This window comes from Astyanax mexicanus, chromosome 8 (genome assembly GCF_023375975.1).
Source record: "Astyanax mexicanus isolate ESR-SI-001 chromosome 8, AstMex3_surface, whole genome shotgun sequence".
NCBI classification, from domain to species: Eukaryota; Metazoa; Chordata; class Actinopteri; order Characiformes; family Acestrorhamphidae; genus Astyanax; species Astyanax mexicanus.
In genome coordinates this window covers 4,180,079-4,202,036 of record NC_064415.1, presented here as the reverse complement: position 1 = coordinate 4,202,036, position 21,958 = coordinate 4,180,079, and the positions used below count along the sequence as shown (strand labels likewise).

The window sequence follows — 21,958 nt, the reverse complement described above, 5'->3', positions numbered from 1 at the left end:
TAATAAAATAAATACAGTTTAGTTCATTATAGCTTACAGTAGGCCTGCAAACCTAAATTAATAAACACTGTTTGAAAATGAAATAGTTATTGGCTGATGAGGGCAGGTTGAACATCTAATTGTAAAGTTAAGCTAACTGAGTCACAAGCTGTATTTTATTAAGCACACAGTCGGTTTGATCTGTCTGTTTCAGAAACAGCGTCATCATAGTTTACATGTTTAGCTCCCTTACCTCGCTGTATATCCAGATATGCTTTAACGTCAGCTGCTCCGACTAGCTCTCACAGCGAGGGGGGCGGGGCTTTCCTACATTGCGCTCCGCGAAACCAGGAACCTGATTGGCTGTTTCACCTGAAAGGCGGGACTTTCTCCTTGAACCGGCACTACCATTGGTTAAGAGACACACAGTGACCAGTGCCCTGTCGCCTCAATAGTAAAGTTTTTTTTTTTTTTTTAATATAATACGGGAAATTTACGGGAAAATACTAATACGGGAGGACGGCGGGAAAGAGGAGTAAAATACGGTAGTTTCCCGGCCAAAACGGGAGACTTGACAGGTATGGCTTACTGACTAAAAAAAAGTGCAGTGACACTATGTGTTTAATGTCTGAATGTTTTTAATATAGTTACCATAAACCATCCTAGACGTTAAAGAGATAATAATGTTTAACCTTACAATAAATATAGTTACTATGAACAGCTAAACAGCCACAGTAATAATAAACAGTTGAATGTGTTTTTACAGATGTTCTTTATATAAAAAGATGTGAGAAGAGGAACTGTATAGTAGTGTTGTAGCACGGACTGGTTTGAATGTGACACGCAGCACTGTGCTGTACTGATAGATAGATAGATAGATAGATAGATAGATAGATAGATAGATAGATAGATAGATAGATAGATAGATAGATAGATAGATAGATAGATAGATAGGTAAGTAGATAGATAGATAGATAGATAGATAAGTAGGTAGATAGGTAGATAGATAGATAGATAGATAGATAGATAGATAGATAGATAGATAGATAGATAGATAGATAGATAGATAGATAGATAGAGCATGATACTGAATGGAAACAAGCTGTTATTAAAGAGTTCTAAACTCCCTTATTTGTTATGCTAGTCTGAAGAGTAAGAGATAACATAAAACACTCTTTGGCTCGTTTTTTCCACCACAACTGCACAATCTAGCCGCTATAAACTCTTTGGCTTGTTGTCGCCTCCAAAAATGTACACTCTCGCAGCTATAATCTCTTTGGCTTGTTTTTTCCACCACAACTGAACACTCGCTGCTGTTTTTAACAATCATTGATGGTGGAATTGTTTAATTTGAATAAAAATGTTAAATAAAAATGAGTAATATAAGGTATAATTAAATTAAAATTAAACATGTTTAACATCATTAAACACTGAACAGATCTTTCAAATATATAAACAGTACCATTGTTCACAGTGTATTAATGATCATTATTTGAACAGCAGTAACTATTAGTAATGTTATTTTAGAAATTAAGAATTAAGAATAACAATTACACCACATGATGCCATAATAAACTAACAAAAAGTGCAGTGTCACTGTGTGTTCAAATTGTGAATGTTATCAATATAGTTACCAAAAAGAAATAATATGGTTAACTTTACAATAAATATAGTTACTATGAACAGCTAAACAGCCACAGTAATAATTATATCAAACTGTGCTAAAACTACAGTTCACCACATAATAATATATATGGCTATAAGTATAAACTACAATAGCAAAACTATGGCAGCATAACTCATTAAATATAGTGACCTTAAGGGCTTCCAGTAGTAGTTAAGGGTAAGATTATGGTTATTTATGCAATAACTATAGTCTACAGTTACTCTGTAAAATCATGGTAAAACCATCGTCATTCTTTTGTAAGAGAAACCAAGAATTAGATTAATGTAATAAATTAATGAGCTTCCAGCAGCTGACCTGTTAAAAAACTGCACTAGAAAATCAACACATAGAAACAACAGTGAAATAAATGAAACACTGCACTTTATTAAAATATGAAATAAACAGGCAGCATTAAAGCTAAAAGTCCCTTTTTACACTGCAAACATGATCATTACAGACAGTAGCTGTGAGGGAGAAATATCATCCCCCCACAGGAGGGAGGCAGAGAGACACCACTCAGCCTGAATCCAGACCTGCTGCTAGACTGGTTTCCACCACCAGAGGGAGGCAGAGAGCTTACTCTTATCTCATCATTCATCATCTGCTCCACGTGTGTTTGGGTCTATTTAAGGAGAGCTCTCTGTTTTTCTGAAGTGTTGTTAGTAAAAGTAGAAATAATTCAGTAAATTTCCCCCAACCTGCCTCTAATAACTGACTTTATTTCAGCAGTAAAATATCTGTTCTTGACTGGATCCAGACTCTCGGTGCAGCACTTTCACTGTGGATTTTATTCTCATGCTGAACAATCACAGAGCTGCTTATTATAAACACTGACACTTACTATCAGTTACATCGATTAGATGTAGAATGTGTTTATATTTATTATTTATTATCATTATTTTATTTTAGGACACTGTGATATTATGTTCAGCATTTCATGACTGACTCTGAATATAATATTACATTAATTATAAACTCTTTCTACCTGTTTATATATTATATGCTCTTACAACATTTTTACAGAGTTAGGAAAGCTTCAATTCACAAAACAATGATTAGAAACATAAAGTGATCCCTCAATTTAATCAATCATTCATTCTCCAAACTGCTTCTGGAATCGGAGAATCAGAGCTGGATGTTTTAGTAATTACCCCGAGTTCACAGCGCCCCCTACAGGATAAACCCTGTAACGGCAAGCTAGTGGACTCAAAGCAGCTTCAGTAGAAGAAGTACAGAACTGAACATAAACAGGATTAAGAAAGCAAACCATCAAAAATGTAAGATCACCTTTTAGGGGTCATGTAATTTTTTACACAAATAAAGTGCTGATGAAGAAGTGCTAACATAGTGTGAACTGACTGTTTAACTGTAATAAATATGATGAAAGCAGTTTATTAACCCCAGAAACTTCATACTAATGACTGTTAGAGAACAGGAAGATGCACAGATAGTGGTGATGCACAGGATACTGGAAATGGAGTCACTTGTAAAGCGCCTCTAGTGGTCAATAGGAGCAGGATAGTCCTGCAGTCAGATGCTGCAAAAACAGAAATCAGGACAAAATGATCAGACATGAACACAGACACACACACACACCAGATTGTAAAAAACATCCAGAAGCAGCATAAATCCCATTAAATCCTCTAAATCCAAAACTCTCAGTTCTCTGTCTGACTGAAACCCACTGAGCACATTTTCACACACAAGGTGTTTTCAGAACAGCTTCATCAAATAAATTACAGCTTAAACCTATAAAACCACACACTCAAGAATTGTTCACTGGCATGAAGCTGGAAAGGGTTACAAATATATCTCTAAAAGCCTTGATGTTCATGTGTTCACGGTAAAACAGACAGTCTACAAATGAAGAAAGTTCAGCACTATTGCTACTCTCCCTAGGTGTGGTCGTCCTGTAAAGATGACTGCAAGAGCACAGCACAGAATGATCAATGAGGTGAGGAAGAATCCTAGAGTGTAAGGTAAAGACTTTTTTGTTGACAAATTTACAATAAGGAAAACATTAAACAAGAATGGAGTTCATGGGAGGACACCACGGAGGAAGCCACTGCTGTCCAAAAAAATATTGCTTTAAAGTTTAAAGTTTGCAAAAGAGCACCTGGATGTTCCACAGCACTACTTGCTTAATTTACTGTGGTCAGATGAAAGCAAACTTGAGTTGTTTGGAAGGAACACACAACGCTATGTGTGGGGAAAAAAGGTACAGAACACTATCATCAATACTTCATCCCAACTGTGGGGGGGATCATGGTTTGGGGCTGCTTTGCTGCCTCTGGTCCTGAATGGATTGCTGTCCTCAACAGAAAAATGAATTCCCAAGTTTACCAAGACATTTTGCAGGAAAACTTAAGACCATCTGTCCGCCAACTGAAGATAATGGATGATGCAACAGAACACTGACCGAAAACAGAAGTAAATCAACAACCGAAATCAACAACCTTCTGGAGAGTCCTGACCTCAACCCAATTGAGATGTGCTCTTTGTGGCATGATCTCAAGAGAGTGATTCACACCAGATATCCCATGAATATAGCTGAACTGAAACAGTTTAGTGAAGAGGAATGATCCAGAATTCCTCCTGACCGTTCTGCAGCTCTGATCTGCAACTACAGGAAACGTTTGGTTGAGGTTTTTGCTGCCAAAGGAGGATCAACCATTTATTAAATCCAAAGATAACATAATTTTTCCCCTCACTGTGAAAATTAACATGTTGTGTTCAATAAAACCATACAAACATATAATGTTTGTGTGGTATTAAGTTTAAGCAGACTGTGTTTGTCTGTTGTTGTGACGTAGATGAAGATCAGAACACATTTAATCAATTAATATTAAACCAATTTATAGAAAAATCCAAGTAATACCAAAGGGTTCACATCATTTTTTTGCAACTGTAAGTATCTGATTAAACTGTATTAAAATTATAACGTTTGCTAATTAAGCTAAAGGTTTATTGGTGTGCAGGTGGCCTTCTCTACACAAAGTTTATAATTATTTTTATGATTAATTATTTGTTATTTAAGCTAAAGGCTTATTTATGTGCAGGCTGTCTTCTCGACACAGAGTCACAGTATTGAGTTTTAGAGAGTAAGATATTCTCACTGGACTGAGAAAAGGCTGTGAAGTTCATACTGTGTTTAAACGTTAAACAGGTTTGACTGACGCTGATACAACATTCCCAGTGACTGTGATCCACCATAAACCACTCTGCTTCACACAGGCCTGTTTTTACCCTAAACGTCACTAAAACTACGGTCTGATCTTGTTTCCTCTGCATGTCAGTCAAATGGCCCCATTCTTTTTAACAGAACGTACTTGGCCAGAATGTCATTTAACCCAGACTCCCAGATACAAGCTATGATAGCTTAGCAACACAACCCCACCATGTTTCTGTCTGATCAAATTATGCTAATCTACTTAACACAATATTTATATACCAAGTACTCAACACACACACACACACACACACACACACACACAAGAAGAAATTAATCTGTATCTGGACACTTTACTGAATTCCCCAAAAACAATACAACCCCACCCAATTTTGTATTAAATATATTAAATATATTTATCCACTCCTCATGCAGATTATTAATTTATAATAGTTTGGTGCACTTGACAAGAGCTAAACTTAATGTAGATGATCAGCAACTGCGTGTGTGTGTGTGTGTGTGTCTGTGTGCGCGTGCATGTGTGGGTGTAATTTAGTAACTTACCGGAGTATCTTTAAATTAAATTGTGGATCCTTCTGTAGATCAGAAAGCAGCTTCTTTCCTGACTCTCCTGGATTATTGCCTCTCAGATTCAGCTCTCTCAGGAGTGAGGGCTTTGATTTCAGTGCTGAAGCTAAAGCAGCACAGCCTTCTTTGGTAATATCACAGTTATACAGCCTGCAGCGAGAACGAGAGAAAAGTCCAAAAGATGAGTGAACAGTGTTATTCTCACACTAGGACAGAACCACTGATTCAGATCAGACACAAGAACAAAGATCAGATTTGAAATTAAAAAGTGATACAATGGTCACAAATCAATGTACACAACAATCAATATAATCCACTGTTGTGTGTGTGCTTATGCATGTGTGTTTATGTGTGTGTTTATGCGTGTGTGTTAGTTTGTGTGTGTGTGTGTGTGTGGGATGGTCAGTGTTTTACTGTTAAGTATAGAGTGTGTTTATCAGCAGTAACAGGTAATGCCACTGTTAGCAGCTTCTACCAGAGTTCACAGAAAACACTGCATTGAAACACATGATCGTTACCACAGAATTAAAAACTCTAAAATCAGCAGGATTTTACCGATTACTACTTAAAAACAGGTCTTATTAATTAACCTAAAACTGAAGCATTTTAGTAAAAACAACTTAAAAACACTGAAATTACGAGTGCATATCTCGCTGCGTTCCAAAAGGTATGGGTTGTGATAGTGAAACTAAAATGTCATGTTATTCACAGTAGTGTGTGTATAGATGTACAAGTGTATTCCTGCTGTGCAGCTGCAGAAAACAAAGAATAAGAAATAAAGCTTGGTTTTGTGACGGTGAAGCTCTAATACAGTGTTTGTTGTAGCTAAATGGTTAAAATGCACCCAGTTACAACAATGGTTGAAAATTTAAGCGTTCATCACGCTCATCCTGTACACATCACATTTACATGTGACGTTTGTGGTACACCTGGAATGCAGCATAAACTAAAAGAACTGATACCCTGCGATTCTATCTTTGTGTAAACAGCAGATTCATGTGGTGATGCCAATCAAGGATTTAAATACTTGTAAATATATGCAGTGGCTGCAGCAGTTGAAAACAGCCAACACCCAGAGCTTGTGGCTGGTGCTTACCAATCGCCCTGACCCTGCACACTACCCTCTTTCACCTGGACAAGAAGGTGAACTGAATGAAGTTTAGTCTGAACCTCAGCATCCTCGGGACTTTCTACACCTGCGCTGTGGAAAGCATTCACCACCTGGTACAGGAACTCAGAAGTCTCAGAATCTTGAAGACCAGAACCAGCCGGTTTCGAGACAGCTTCTTCCCCCACATGACTAGGCTGTGAAACAGCCAGTAGAACAGTGTTCTGCCCCACCCACCCCACTGCCATCTATACAAACTCTGCACCTATTAGACTTCCCCATATTATCCTACATATAGCATTCTGCACCCTGGACTTTACTTTACACTGTACCAACCTGACTATCCCATACTTATCCCACATACAGCATTCTGTACCCTGCACTTCCCACACAACTCATTCTGTACCTGCACTTTACACATAATTACTCTGTCAATAATTGGACTATTTCCTCACTTCCACACACATACTCCAGATTATTTGCACATTTATACAGCATTGTAATCTATATATTCAGTTATACTTATCCTTCCATCTACAGTGCAATAGAAATATGTATATATTGTACAGTGTATGTCTATAGGTGTATGTTTCAGTCCTGTACTCTGGTGATGTGACAATAAATCTGATTTATTTATATATCACTTTTTACAACTGATGTCGCAAAGTAGCGTTGCAGAAATGTGATTGCAGGACAGAGAATCTACAATACAGAACGCCCAGTGAGCAACAGAGGAAAAACTTCATTAGAGCTGGAGGAGGAAGAAACACTGGAAGAAACAAAGACTCACATGTTCTAACACATGTACTATTAAGGCTAATACAGTGGCTTGCAAAAGTATTCATACTGTTCATATAAACGTTTCCATATTTTGTCACTTTACAGTCAAAACATAAATATATTTTATTGGAATTTAATGTGGAAGACCAACAAAACGTGGCATACAATTGTGAAGTGGAAAGAAAATTATACATGATTCAAAACATTTTTTTACAAATAAAAAACTGAAAAGTGTGGTGTGCAAAAGTATTTAATCATACTTTGAGGAACCACCTTTCTTTTAGGGTATGTCTCCACCAGCTTTGCACATCTAGTAACTGACAATTTTGCCCATTCTTCTTTGCAACAGCTCAGGCTCAGTCAGATTAGATGGAGAGCATATGTGAACAGCAGTTTTCAGATCTTGCCACAAGTTCTCTATCAAGTTTAGGTCTGGACTTTGACTGGGTCATTCTAACACATGAATATGTTTCGTTTTAAACCATTCCATTGTAGCCCTGGCTTTATATTTAGGGTTGTCCTGCTGAATGTTCTTCCAGGATTGTCCTGTAATTGGCTTCATCCATCTTTCCATCAACTCTGACCAACTTCCCTGTTCCTGCTGAAGAGAAGCAGACCCAGAGCATGATACTGTCACCACCATGTTTGACAGTGGGGATGGTGTGTTCAATGTGATGGGCAGGGTTAATTCTCCGCCACACTTCAATTTTGGTCTCATCTGACCAAAGCACCTTGTTCCACATGTTACATGTGTCACCAACATGGCTTCTGGCAAACTACAAATGAGACTTTTTTTGTTTGCTTTTAACAAAGACTTTCTTTTTGCCACTCTTCCATAAAGACCACATCTGAGCATTGTACAACTAATAGTTGTCATGTGGAAAGATTCTCCAACCTGAGCTGTGGATTTCATCCAGAGTGACCATGGGCCTCTTGGCTGCATCTTTGCTCTCCTTGTTCGGTCTGTAAGTTTAGGTGGAAGGCCTCGTCTTAGTAGGTTTACAGTTGTGCCATACTCTTTCCGTTTCCAGATAGTGGATTGAACAGTGCTCCGTGAGATGTTTAAAGCTTCTCAAATCCTCTGAGCCCATCACAGAGCAGCTGTATTTTTACTGGTATTAGATTACACACAGGTGGACACTTTTTAGTCATTAGCAGTAATCAGGAAACTTCTGAATGCAATTCGTTGCACTCAGAAAAAAAGGGGGCTGAATACTTTTGCACAATACACTTTTCAGGTTTTTATTTGTAAAAAATGTTTTGAATCATGCACCATTTTCTTTCCACTTCAAAATTGTATACTACTTTGTGTTGGTCCCTTACATTAAATTCTAATGAAATATATTTGTTTGCGGTTGGAATGTTACAAAATGTGGAAAAGTTTAAGGGGTATGAAGACTTTTGCAAGCCATTGTATGTCAATAATAAATGACTTGTAGATTAGCATATAAGGGTCCTGTACAGTGATGACATAGTTACCTTAAATTGATTTTAAAAGTAAAAAGTTAAATTGCAAGTTACTTCATTGGTTACAGTCAGCAGCTGCTGACACCCCTTCCCCCCCAATAATCTTCACTCCACCATGTGGGACTTATGGGGCTCTATAATTTGGGAAATAAACCATTCAGAATTGTACTCATCATTCCCTTTAAGATCCAGGTGTGCTCTGACTTTGGCACGTTGCTAACAAAACAGCACAGTGTTTTTGCACGTCTCAGCAGAGCAGTGTTAATTTATTTATTTAGATTGACATTTTAGTCAAACAACATTTTAGTCAAAAAAAAGTACATATTACATATTTTTAACGTTTTACTATTTTAGATTTGTGTTGTTACTTTGAGATTATTTACTGCTAATGTTTATTAAAATAATAGTTTTGTTGAATTTAAATTATGCTAATGTTAAAATGTTTTAAAGCAAGTAACCTGTAAAGATGGTGGAACAAATAAAGACAAGTTTTTGAACTTATACACTTCTACTGCATTAAAGATTCGTACTAACATTACTGGCTTTCAGTAGACTAGACTTACATTACTTAACAAGTGTTTTTAAAACTTGTCCAGTTCAGTAACAGCAGTGTTAAATTCTGTTCATATGCAGCTACACAGATTATATAATCTTCTGTATTTAGTAAATGATCCTATACAATAATCCCTCTAACTGTTAAAAAACTAAAAGTGATCGCAGTATAAACAGAGACAGAGAATTTTGCCTTCCGGGTTTTGTAAGGGTGAGAAAAAAGACAGAAAGTGCTCTCTGTATGTTTACTAATTTGTTACTCTTACATGCTGGAGTTAATGTTAATTTACACATAAAGTTGATGAACAAGACTGATGTGTTTTAGCCATTAGTTTAATAGAATGTAAAATGAAGTTAAGGCTGTATGAATTGTGTCTCGTGGCTCGAGAAAGAGGGACATTTGTGGCCAAAGTAACCAAAAAATCCTTAGCTAATAATCATGGATTGCACAGATCCCATATGTATGGATGGGTGACTATTGACTGTTGTCTAGGTTCATTTCAGTTAGTGGAGTACCTGTGTTTTCCGCTGCAAACATAGAAACAAGTCAGATTTTTACTTGGAACACACCTTACTTCCAGACAACTACACCAATCATCGTAGCTTTATCCCTAAACTCCGACATTATTTTAATGGCGCAGGCACAAGGTGTGAAAATAGATGCTTTGGTGTAAGATAAAGAACATAGTGACGTGCCTTGCACTGGGTGTATGATAGGTTCCCAAATGTTTCTTCAGATTTGACCTTGTGTTTCTAAGCACTTTGTCGCAGCACAGAGTGTACAACCATCTTTTGTCATCAATATTGTCATCTTTAGCTGACACAAACTTAAAAAAGTGCCTTTATTTTCAGCTAGAAAACATGCATCTCTCTGCTCCCTCCATTGTTTGTTTGTGGCACTGTGTAGTGTTGCATATGAGTTGTCCTCATGTTGAAAATGTTCTCTCATTTTCTAAACTGTGTGTGTGTGTGTGTGTGTCCGTGTGTGTGTGTGTGTGATGATCTTACTCCAGTTTCTCTAGTTTACAGTGTGGATTCTTCAGTCCAGCAGAGAGCAGCTTCACTCCTGAATCCTGTAGTTTATTATTACTCAGGTTCAGATATTTCAGAGTTGAGGAGTTTGAGCTGAGAGCTGAGGTCAGATCTGCACAGCTTTTCTCTGATAGATTACACCCATACAACCTGAGAGAGAAATGATAAGGCATTAGAAACACTGATATTTAGACACACACATCTTATGGAGGGTGTGTAGTTGAATAAAGTCAGTGAAACTGAACGTGTTTAAGAGAACATTTTTCTGTCTTCATAATAACATTAAACATTACATTAAAAATGTAAAAGTTTTATATGGCACTGGCTCACTTTTTTATTACTATATGAACTGTTGCTCATTAATTCTATTAATGGTAACAATTAAAAATATCTTGTTAATTTACATAAAATTAAAGCATTTCAGTAATATATTACTGTATATTACTGAGATCAAAAGGTAGATATATTATTTATCAGCAAAAAAACACTACAGCTGTAGTATTTGCATAAAAAAAATCATAAATCTGTACAGAGTGTATTTTTCAGGTCCAGTGTTGAGATATTTCTTGTTATCAGGCTCTTTTCCTATAAATGATTCTGCTAAAGTTGGCTGAGTGTGGTTTAGTGCTGGTACACTGGCTGGTTTATGAAGATTCTCCAGTTCTTTATATTGGGAGCTGTGGTTAGTTCACAGATGCTGAATAAAGGTAGATGTGGGAGAAGTTTTAAATGGATGTTTTGAAGATACATGTTTTTCATTAGATAGCAATGATGTATAACATAATTGAATTATCATTGTAGAATATAGTTATCGCTCATAAAAAAGAAAATATTTTGGTTGAGGAAAACATGCAGATCTTTACATTATTCTTGAAAAAGTTAATATAATATCTCTTAAGGTTCAATAATGCATGTTGTGGGGTTTCTGAGAAACAATAAGAAAATAATCTTTACTCAGCTAGAATAATAGTCTATAATAATAAGAGTGTGTTTGTATGTGTAAGAGTGCAAAAAATAAATAAGACTGTGTGTGTGTTTGTTCGTCTGAGTGTGATTGTGGTGTTGCATGTGAGTCACTCCCTGAGATACAAGCAGAAAGCAAAAATATGTCTTTTTACTAAGGAAAATTACAAAAATAGTAACACACAGTGGCTTGGATAAGTAACTTTTATATGACTATTGGATTGGAAATAGAAACTTGCTAGATTACACCTTTGTGCACCTTTGTCATTTTAACAGTAATTCTATACAGTTGTTTTAGGGAGACATAGATTAATCAGTGTTTTACTTCTCTCATTTTCTACACTGTGTGTGTGTGTCTGTGTGTGTAGTGATCTTACCACAGTTTCTCCAGTTTACAGTGTGAACTCTTCAGTCCAGCAGAGAGCAGCTTCACTCCTGAATCCTGTAGGTTATTATTACTCAGGTTCAGTTCTCTTAGAGTTGAGGAGTTTGAGCTGAGAGCTGAGGCCAGAGCTGCACAGCTTTTCTCTGAAAGATCACACTCCCACAGCCTGAGAGAGAAATAACAATCCATTAGAAACACTAATATTTAAACACAATTACACATGGAGGATGTGTAGTGTTAAGTATATTATGTTTAAATGCTCAAAAATATTTCAATTTACAATCTTTATTAATAAAATGTGTTCAGATCCAGTCAGATCCTGAAAGAACTTGAGCAGGAGAACGTTGTGTAGGGCTAAACTACTGAATTAACTCAAAAATAGATTTTCTCCATTGATAAACAGAAACACAAAGATTTGTAGACCTAATTTTCATGACTTCCCAAAATGTTCAGGGTTTTTTTATTTTTCCAAAACTTGTCCAGGCCTGGAAATTTCTATTTTCAAATTTCATGACTTTTCCATGTTTTTCATGACCGTACGAACCCTGCATGACTCTGTTGGGTTTGACTTTCATAATCTGGTGGATATCATTACTGAAACACTGTAAGCACTAATATTTATCATAAATACGTACATGCTGCCCGACAGAAAATGTTGGTAATTAAATTAGGCCGCAAGGCAGATCATTGATTTTTTTCCTGATTTTTAAATGTTTAAAAATATGTACCTGTGACTCTGATGTCTTTCATAATGGGCAAAACTGAGATTTGAGCAAATTGATTTACTGATTGCTTGATAATATATGTGGGGAATGAATATTCAAATATTTTTTTATGTCTGTAAGTTCTGAACCTGCGTTATAAAGTCTAGATCTTACTTCAGTTTCTCCAGTTTACAGTGTGAATTTTCCAGTCCAGCAGAGAGCAGCTTCACTCCTGAATCCTGCAGTTTATTATTACCCAGGTTCAGTTCTCTCAGAGTTGAGGAGTTTGAGCTGAGAGCTGAGGCCAGATCTGCACAGCTTTTTTCTGACAGATTACACACATCCAGCCTGAGAGAGAAATAATAATCCATTATAACACTGATATTTAAACACACACACACACACACACACTCACACACACACACATACCTTATGGAGAATGTGTCGAAAGTATATTTTGAGATAATGTTGCTTTATTTCCCTAGAGCTTCACATTTCTGTATCGAATATATAATGAGTGTCTATTTTGTAGAACAGGTTCTGTAAGAATAGTCAAATCTACAGACTAGAGAGATGAATGCGATTCTACTGACCAAATTCTGAGTCGGGGACAGCCCTAATGTTTTGCACTGCAAATCTTTTCAAATTGCATTAGTGGTTGTTATTCACTAAGCACTAGTGAGAAATGGTTTGTCTGAATTTGCTCATACTGTCAGCTGACAAAGGGTTTTCTGGTATAAAATACACACCGGTCTACTTATCTCCTCCGTCATCACTTGTTTTGTTTTAGAAGTATTGCCTGTTTTTTGTCCCTGTCAAATTTCTCTATATTATTGTCTTACAAAGACGCACGCGGAGACCCGGCAAATAACAACACTTATGAAAACATAAAAACATTTGAAACTACATCTGAAGCTGACACATCAGTAAACAAATGTTGGACTGGTTACATAGAGAAATATTGATGTGTGCTAGGATATTTATATTAAGTCTGTAAGTTCTGAACCTGCGTTATAAAGTCTAGATCTTACTTCAGTTTCTCCAGTTTACAGTGTGAATTTTCCAGTCCAGCAGAGAGCAGCTTCACTCCTGAATCCTGCAGTTTATTATTACCCAGGTTCAGTTCTCTCAGAGTTGAGGAGTTTGAGCTGAGAGCTGAGGCCAGATCTGCACAGCTTTTCTCTGACAGATTACACACATCCAGCCTGAGAGAGAAATAATAATCCATTATAACACTGATATTTAAACATTTAAATTTATGGAGAATGTGTCGAAAGTATATTTTGAGATAATGTTGCTTTATTTCCCTAGAGCTTCACTTTTCTGTATCGAATATATAATGAGTGTCTATTTTGTAGAACAGGTTCTGTAAGAATATTATAAGATTATTCAGTGGAATAAAGTGAGTGAAGCTGAACGTGTTTAAGAAAACATTTTCCTCCCCTCATTATAAAATGATACATTACATTAAAATTTAAAAGTCTTATATGGCACTGGCTCGCTCTTGTTATTAATATATTAACTGTTGCTCTTTCTCTAAAAATGATCCTGCCATAGTGTGCTGAGTGTGGATTTTTGCTAATACAATGGCTGGTTTACGTCAGTCATGGACAGATGATTCATGAAGCTTCTCCTGTTCTTAATATTGGGAGCTGTGGTTTTAAATAGATTTTGTTTTCGTATATATTTTGTTTATAGACGACAGGTTTTTGATAACCCTATGTATCCAAAATGTATTGGTGAATGCACAAGTAAAAATTCTCCAAATTTAACTGAAATAAATTCTTTTTACATTCTTTTCCATTGACAATTAAGATTGTATCTCTCTCCAGTAAAGTTGCTGTTTTGAAGATACATGTTTTTCATTAGATAGCGATGATGTATAACATAATATAATTATCATTGTAGAATATAGTTATCGCTCATAAAAAAGAAAATATTTTGGTTGAGGAAAACATGCAGATCTTTACATTATTCCTGAAAAAGTTAATATAATATCTCTTAAGGTTCACTAATGCATGTTGTGGGGTTTCTGAGAAACAATAAGAAAATAATCTTTACTCAGCTAGAATAATAGTCTATAAGAATAAGAGTGTGTTTGTATGTGTGAGAGTGCAAAAAAAGAAATAAGACTGTGTGTGTGTGCTCGTCTGAGTGTGAGTGTGGTGTTGCATGTGAGACGTCCTCATGGTAAAAACCGGACTTAATTGTCGCATAGGTAACTTTTATATGACTATTGGATTGGAAATAGTAACTCGTTAGATTACTCTTTACTAAACAAAGTGGTTAAATTAGAAAAATGCGTTACTAAGTACTGACATCACTAGTGATGTACCTATATTTATTACTTGTTTTTTTTATTGTAAAGTGAAGGGAAACTCATGCTCTAGTGCACATTTGCCATTTTAACAGTAATACTATACAGTTGTTTTAGGGAGACATACATTAATCATTGTTTTACTTCTCTCATTTTCTACACCGTGTGTGTGACCTTGTGTTTCTAAAGCTAGATATCACTAGATGTCACAGCACAGAGTGTACAACCATCTTTTGTCATCAGTATTTTCATCTTTAACTGACACTGTGTAGTGTTGCATATGGTTGTCCTCATGTTAAAAATGTTCTCTCATTTTCTAAACTGTGTGTAAGAGATGATCTTACTCCAGTTTCTCCAGTTTACAGTGTGAACTCTTCAGTCCAGCAGAGAGCAGCTTCACTCCTGAATCCTGTAGTTTATTATTACTCAGGTTCAGATCTCTCAGAGTTGAGGAGTTTGAGCTGAGAGCTGAGGCCAGAGCTGCACAGCTTTTCACTGATAGATCACACCCATCCAGCCTGAGAGAGAAATAATAATTAATTTGAAACACTGATATTTAAACACATACACTAACCTACTCCATCTTATAGAGGATGTGTAGTGATATGTATATTTTGAGATAATTATGCTTTATTCCAGTAGAGCTTCACATTTATGTAACTAATATATAATGTGTCTCTATTGTGTAGAACAGTTCATGTAATAGTATTAAAATATCATTCAGTGGATTAAAGAGAGTAAAGCTGAAAGTGTTTTCCTTCCTTCATTATGAACTGAATTGTTATGCATGAAAATTGATACCCATAAATTACCTCACTACGCAAACACACAGGAGCATCTATCCTATTTCTATTTAGCTGTTGTGTATGTGGCTGTATGACTTTATCAATAACCTATAATTAGACTGAACAGAAGAACCACAGTTTTTCACTGGGGGAGATGTGTTCCAGGATTTATTACTGTAGTCCTGGGCTTAAATATTACCCTTTAGTGTTTTACTGTGTAAATCAGTCCAATTAGACGCTGTCACTTTAAGGATCAGTAAGTTAGTTAGACTGCAAGTTGTTCCTAATGTTTTGGGGAGCAGTCAGAGTAAACTATTGGATAAACAAAGTGTCTCTCACGATTCCTCTGTTCTGATTGGTAGGGGAGGGACTTGAGGGAGTGGGGAGGAGTGTGCAGGAGAGGAATGAAAAAAAGAGCGCAGGAGAGTGGAGAGGGAGAAGGGAGAGGTACAGAGGAACCAGAAGTACATAAAAGTGAATAATAGTACATAAAAGTAAATAGTTGTATTTTGAGTATAAGAACCCTTTATTTCAGTAATAAGGGTGAGACCATGATATATTATCTCGGTTAAGCAGTGTTACGTGAGTTATACCTGTGTTTATGCACAGAGTTTAAGGACTGAAGCACTGTAGTTAGCTTTTGGAGCGAGCTAACTGGCTAGTTGAGTTAGCCGAGTGTGACAGAGCTAACTAACGTTCAGGACTGATTCACTCTGCATGGTTCGGGGGGAAGAAGATGCCGTAGCCAAGGTCAGATAAGCAGTGTAGGTCCTCTGACGGAGATTTCTGTCTCCATCGTGCCTCTGGTTTGCCTGGTTCTCCGTTCCTGTTCTCCTAAAGACTGAACTATAAGCTAAACATCTCCCAAGATCCAGAAGGGGCTAGCCGAGCAGCCACGCCGCACACAAGCATCATACAGGCCTGCCACGTTTTTAATTTTGTAGTGAGTTTGGAGCACCCCTCACTAGATTAGTTTTATTCATGTTTTGTGCATACGTTTCTGAGTTAATTGTTCAGCAGCAAGTGTTAATTCTTACCAATAGTTTGGCTGAGTGAAGCTGATAAAGTTAAGCCTAAGCTTAATTTCATTACAGTGCATTTTAAAGAAAGCTACATTCCAGTATGAAGGGGTGTTTATAGGCTGAAATAAGCTGCAATATTTTGGTACTGTGAAAAGGTCAGAGTCCTTTTTTTTAAGTTGTTACTTATTTTTCTCCTAAAGAGTATTTTATTTAAGGTTTAAGCACTTTAGTTTGTATATTTTGTGTTTGTTTTTTAAAATAGTGAACTGTGGTGTTTTTTTAAATATAATATTGTATTTTATATATTTTGTAATTATATCTGAATCCTAGAATATAACATTGAGATAATAAGAAATGATAATATACATCTATAAAGCTAATTCATATTTAACCATAAAGAGGTTTAATTGTACATTAATAATACAAGTTGGGTATTTTATTTTATGTTTAAAATCTGAACGCTTATTCTTAACAACGAACCCTAGCCTCACCCGCTAGATATAGAGACGTATCAACAGATAGTGGGCACGAGCCCTACATTAGATTATTTGTTTTGCTACCAGATTTCTGTTAAGGTGCTTTCTGACAACATCCATTGTAGCAAGTGCTAGGTAAATATATTTGCCTGGATACTGAAATAATCACCCTTCACTGGTGTCCTCAGGGTTAAAAATGCCCTCTATTGTCCTAATTGGTGATAGAAGTGATTGACTGCCCACTTTTGTCAATATATTATAAGGATATGCCCCCAAGATCAAGAAATTTGGATAGTGTCTTAAAGTGAACATCTATTTGTGCCCCTCCAGTAGAAAGGGGTGTCATTAAGAAGCTTGTTCTACAAATCCCAGCCTGACATTAAATGTCATTATATGTTTGCAATTAAATAAGACTGTAATTTTGGTCATTGAATATATTCAGTGTCTCTTTCGCTGATGTTTCTCAAAAATATTACAGTCATGTTTCCATGACTCTGTTGGGTTTGACTTTCTTAATGTGGTGGATATCATCACTGAAACACTGTAAGTGCTAAAATTTGTCATAAATACGTATATGCTGCCCGACAGGAAATGTTGGGAATTAAATTAGGCCGCAAGGCAGATCATTGATTCTTTTACTGATTGTTTTACAGATTTTTAAATGTTTAAAAATATGATCCTGTTAGATAATCTATGTGGGGAAAAACATCGAATCTTCAGACTAGAGTGATGAATGCGTTTCAACTGACCAATATCTGATTTGGGTACAGATCTAATGTTTTTGCACTGCAACTATTTTCAAGTTGCATTAGTGGTTGTTTTTCACTAAGCACTAGCAAATAGTGGTTTGCCTCTGTCATCTGAATTTGCAAGGTCTTACACTATCAGCTGCAAAAATGTTTTCATGATGAGCTAAAACAGTTACAAAGCTAAATTATTAAAAAAGTAAACATAAATGATGTCTACGCTGAGTTTGTCCTCCAATCAGGAGACAGTATTTTGTTCCATGTCACACAAATACTGTCTGAACTGCATCTAATCTTAGTTTATTAAAAATACAGAACTCAATGTGTTGTAAAGTTCTGGCCCTGGTCTCTCAGAGTGTGTCTAGCAGCTCTTTCTTACTCTTCTATTGTTCAGTTTTATTTTTGGTGTTTTTTGCTTTAAAAAGCCACAAGACTTACTCCCAACTCTAATCTCAAATAATCAGAATTTCTTTCTGGAAATCTAAATTACCTGACTATATTTTTATATTTTCATGGGCATATCAATCGATATGATATTACAGATGTTATTCCCACATTAAAACCATGTATCTAACTTATATTCAGCAATTAATCAATTTCATTTGTAAATAACTTGAAAATAATTTGAAAATACAAAACTGTTACTCTCATAATTATCTGATTAAATATTAATCAGTTAATCATCACTGGATCACTAAGTGCTACATTAATATTAGAATAATTTATCTACTCAGAACTCAGTTTTACATTATAGTTCTGATGAGACCATGTGATGAAGCAAAACCAGCACTGTAGAAGCTACACATTGTACAACTAATTTTTTTCTTCTTTAAAAAATATTATTTTCACACATACATACGGTAACTGTGATTTATCACACACAATGTAATAAGTAGGAGATAATCAATAAATCAGTATAAATCAGTAAAATAGAAAAAATACTCACTCAGCTCTTCTGGACTCTTTGACCACTGGCATCAACCTCAGAAGACATTCCTCTGTCCCACCATATTTCCTCAGGTCAAACTCATCCAGCTCCTCTTCTGAATTCAGCATCACAAACGCCACAGCTGACCACTGATCTGGAGAGAACTTAACTCCTCTGAGACCCCTGAAACCTCCTCTATTCAGGTATGTTTGGACTTCCTGCACTAGAGAATGATCATTCAGTTCATTCAGACAGTGGAACAGACTGATAGTTTTCTCTGGAGAGGGATTCTCCCTGATCTTCTGCTTGATGTGCTCCACTACTTCCTCTTTGCTGTAAGAGATGTTCTCTGTCTGGGTCAAAAGACCTTGTAAGAGAGTCTGATTGGACTCCAGTGAGAGACCCAGAAGGAAGCGGAGGAAAAGATCCAGGTGTCCGTTCTCAATCTGTAAGGCCTTGTCCACTGCGCTCTTCAGGAAGTCAGACATTGTTCCCTTTTTGGAGAAACTAAATAATTCACTGTTTTTCTGTTGCAGCACATTTCTGTTGTTGGAGATGAAGGACAGAAATGCATATAAAGCAGCCAGAAACTCCTGAACACTCAGATGCACGAAGCTGAAAACCTTCCCCAGGTGCAGCCCAAAATCCTGTCTGAAGATCTGGGTGCACACTCCTGAGTACACGGACACTTCTCTGACATCAATTCCGCACTCTCTCAGGTCTTCCTCATAGAAGATCAGGTTTCCTTTCTCCAGCTGTTGGAAAGCCAGTTTTCCCAGAGCCAGAATAATCTCTCTAGTCTGTTTTAGATCAACATCACTTTCTCTTTGGTACTTCTGGAAGCGGTGTTTGATCTGAAAGATGAGGAAGTGTGTGAACATTTGAGTCAGAGTCTTGGGGATCTCTCCTCCCTCTGCTTCACCCAACATCCTCTCTAGAACAGTGGCTGAGATCCAGCAGAAGACTGGGATGTGGCACATGATGTAGAGGCTTCTGGAGGACTTCATGTGTGTAATGATTCTTTCAGCAAGGCTCTGATCTCTGATCCTTTTCCTGAAGTATTCCTCTTTCTGAGGGTCACTGAACCCTCGTACCTCTGTTACCTGGTCAATACAGTCAGGAGGAATCTGATTGGCTGCTGCTGGTCGAGTAGTTATCCATAGGAGAGCAGAGGGAAGCAGGTTCCCCTGGATGAGGTTTGTCAGCAGCACATCCACTGAGGCTGACTGTGTTACATCAGATACTCTCTTATTGTTCTGGAAATCTAGAGGAAGTCGACATTCATCCAGACCATCAAAGATGAACATGACTTTGTAGTGATGATAGTCTTCTGGTTTTAATTCTTTTGTCTCTTTGAAAAATTGATGAAGAAGATCCACCAGACTGAGTTTTTCAGTTTTCATCAGATTCAGCTCTCTGAAAGGAAGTGGAAATATGAAGAGAAAATCCTGATTGGCTTTTCCTTCAGCCCAGTCCAGAATGAACTTCTGCACAGAGACTGTTTTTCCAATTCCAGCAACTCCTTTAGTCAGCACAGTTCTGATGGACGGGTCTTTAAAGAGGTCGTTACATTTGATGGGTGTCTCCTGTGTTGCTGGTCTCCTGGATGCTACTTCAATCTGTCTGACCTCATGTTCATTATTGACCTCTCCACTCCCTCCCTCTGTGATGTACAGCTCTGTGTAGATCTCATTCAGAAGGGTGGAGGTTCCAGGATTTGAGATTCCTTCATTGATTGTCTTAAAATTTTCCTTTAGAGCAGATTTCAGTTTTTTTTGACAAAATGGGGCCAGTTCTAATAAAAAGATAAAGTGATAGAGTGAAAGAAGTGATATCATCAAACACTACTGCATTTAAAAAATGCATGGATTTTAACATGAACCATCTTTGAAGCCTGTTCACACAAATATCTTAATTAAAATTAAAGAAAAATCTGTTATTGCAGAGAGCATGCTAAAAAGTTCTATTAATATGTGCATTGTGGTGCAGTTTCTTTTCAGAGTAAATTAATCTGGTGATTTCAGTGCAGATTCTGTTTGTGCTCTTGTTCTAATTCTAATTCTGCATTTACTGTGTTTAACAATGAAGACTGAGTTTAAGAGTTGAGGTCCGGTCGAGGGCTACTCAGAACTGATTCGCTCTAATTGGGTTTGCCCCCATAAAACCCTAAGATTCACATTTAACATCCTTTAATGTGCATGAGAGCAAAACCTTGCCAGTTTTTCTCTTGAGCTCCAGCTCCTCTGCTCCAACCCAATAGGAACAATATTGCTTTCAATTTTAAAGAGAAAATCTTAAAGACTGCTGCTTTAATGTACACAAAGAGTAATATATACATGAGGTTTGGGTGGAAAGATTAATTTGATAAATGTAATTACTGTTTAAATGCAAAATGTAAAATTAGATAATGGAGATTGTACATCATTACATATAGCTGCCAGAGGGAATTTCAGTAGGCTTGTGTTTCTTGTGTTAAGAAACCTGTAAAGAACATTTTATGTGACAGTTTATATTTACATATTGACTTTTGCACCATGTTCCATATAAATGCAGCTTGTAAGTTTGAACTTTTTTTTTCTTATATTGGTTTTATAAAAGTACAGTTTTGCACAGTTTTGACTCCCTTGACAATAAAAGTAAAAAAAAAACTTTATATTTGATAGCTAAAAAGGGACGTCCGATACTATTGTGGCAAATCTAAAAATTTAAAGCTTTAAAAGTCTAATGATTTGACGAATATCATGATTCAATTTTTTTACAATACTAGACCAGCCCTATATAACCCTAATCTCTTACTGGTCTGCAGTGTGTTAGCGAGGTCTGTCTGGTTCATGATCTTCAGAACGTGCAGTGTGATCTTCAGCGCTCCCTCTCTGACAGCGCTCTGATCCTCCTCATCCTCCTCCTCCTCTCTCCCAGAGCATGCTGGGTAATCCAGACTCTTCAGGATCTTCTTAAACCTCTTCAGCTGTTTCTTTACCAGAGAGATGACTTTGTGCTCCATCTCCTGATTAAACACATGGTTTAAAACCAGGTCCTGTTTTTCAGCACTGAGACTTTTTATTGTATTGGAACGACCATGATAATAATTATAACAAATTTATTATGTGATCATATAAATGATCACATAATAAATTTATTATGTGACCAGTCACTTAACATAAAATCACCAGGTAAAATGTGAGTGTTACAGAGAAAGCTGTTCAACACAAAATCATGAAGTTGAGTGGAAATTCGATTTTTCTAGTAGTATGGGATTAAAATACAGTTGTGTGAAAAAAATAGGACACC

At 36.5% G+C, this 21,958-nt stretch overlaps 1 protein-coding gene across 1 annotated transcript; it reads right to left on the bottom strand.

Moving 5' to 3' along the window:
• Positions 1-2,061: 2,061 nt before the first annotated feature.
• On the bottom strand, positions 2,062-21,671 carry LOC125803942 (NACHT, LRR and PYD domains-containing protein 3-like). The gene is made up of 7 exons (XM_049482749.1): positions 21,608-21,671; positions 18,686-20,462; positions 15,055-15,228; positions 11,682-11,855; positions 10,318-10,491; positions 5,379-5,552; positions 2,062-3,182 (listed from the first exon to the last, which is right to left on the bottom strand). Exons 1-7 carry the CDS (start codon positions 21,669-21,671, stop codon positions 3,176-3,178), a joined length of 2,544 nt encoding a protein of 847 aa, XP_049338706.1. The 3' UTR covers positions 2,062-3,175.
• Positions 21,672-21,958: the final 287 nt, after the last annotated feature.

Excerpts from the sequence above, each read along its gene's own strand:
- LOC125803942 (XM_049482749.1), bottom strand. The coding sequence starts at position 21,671 with ATGGAGCACAAAGTCATCTCTCTGGTAAAGAAACAGCTGAAGAGGTTT. Across the intron at positions 11,856-15,054 it reads TGTAAACTGGAGAAACTGGA|GCTGTGGGAGTGTGATCTTT; the intron begins GTAAGATCATCT and ends TTTCTCTCTCAG. Across the intron at positions 10,492-11,681 it reads TGTAAACTGGAGAAACTGTG|GTTGTATGGGTGTAATCTAT; the intron begins GTAAGATCACTA and ends TTTCTCTCTCAG.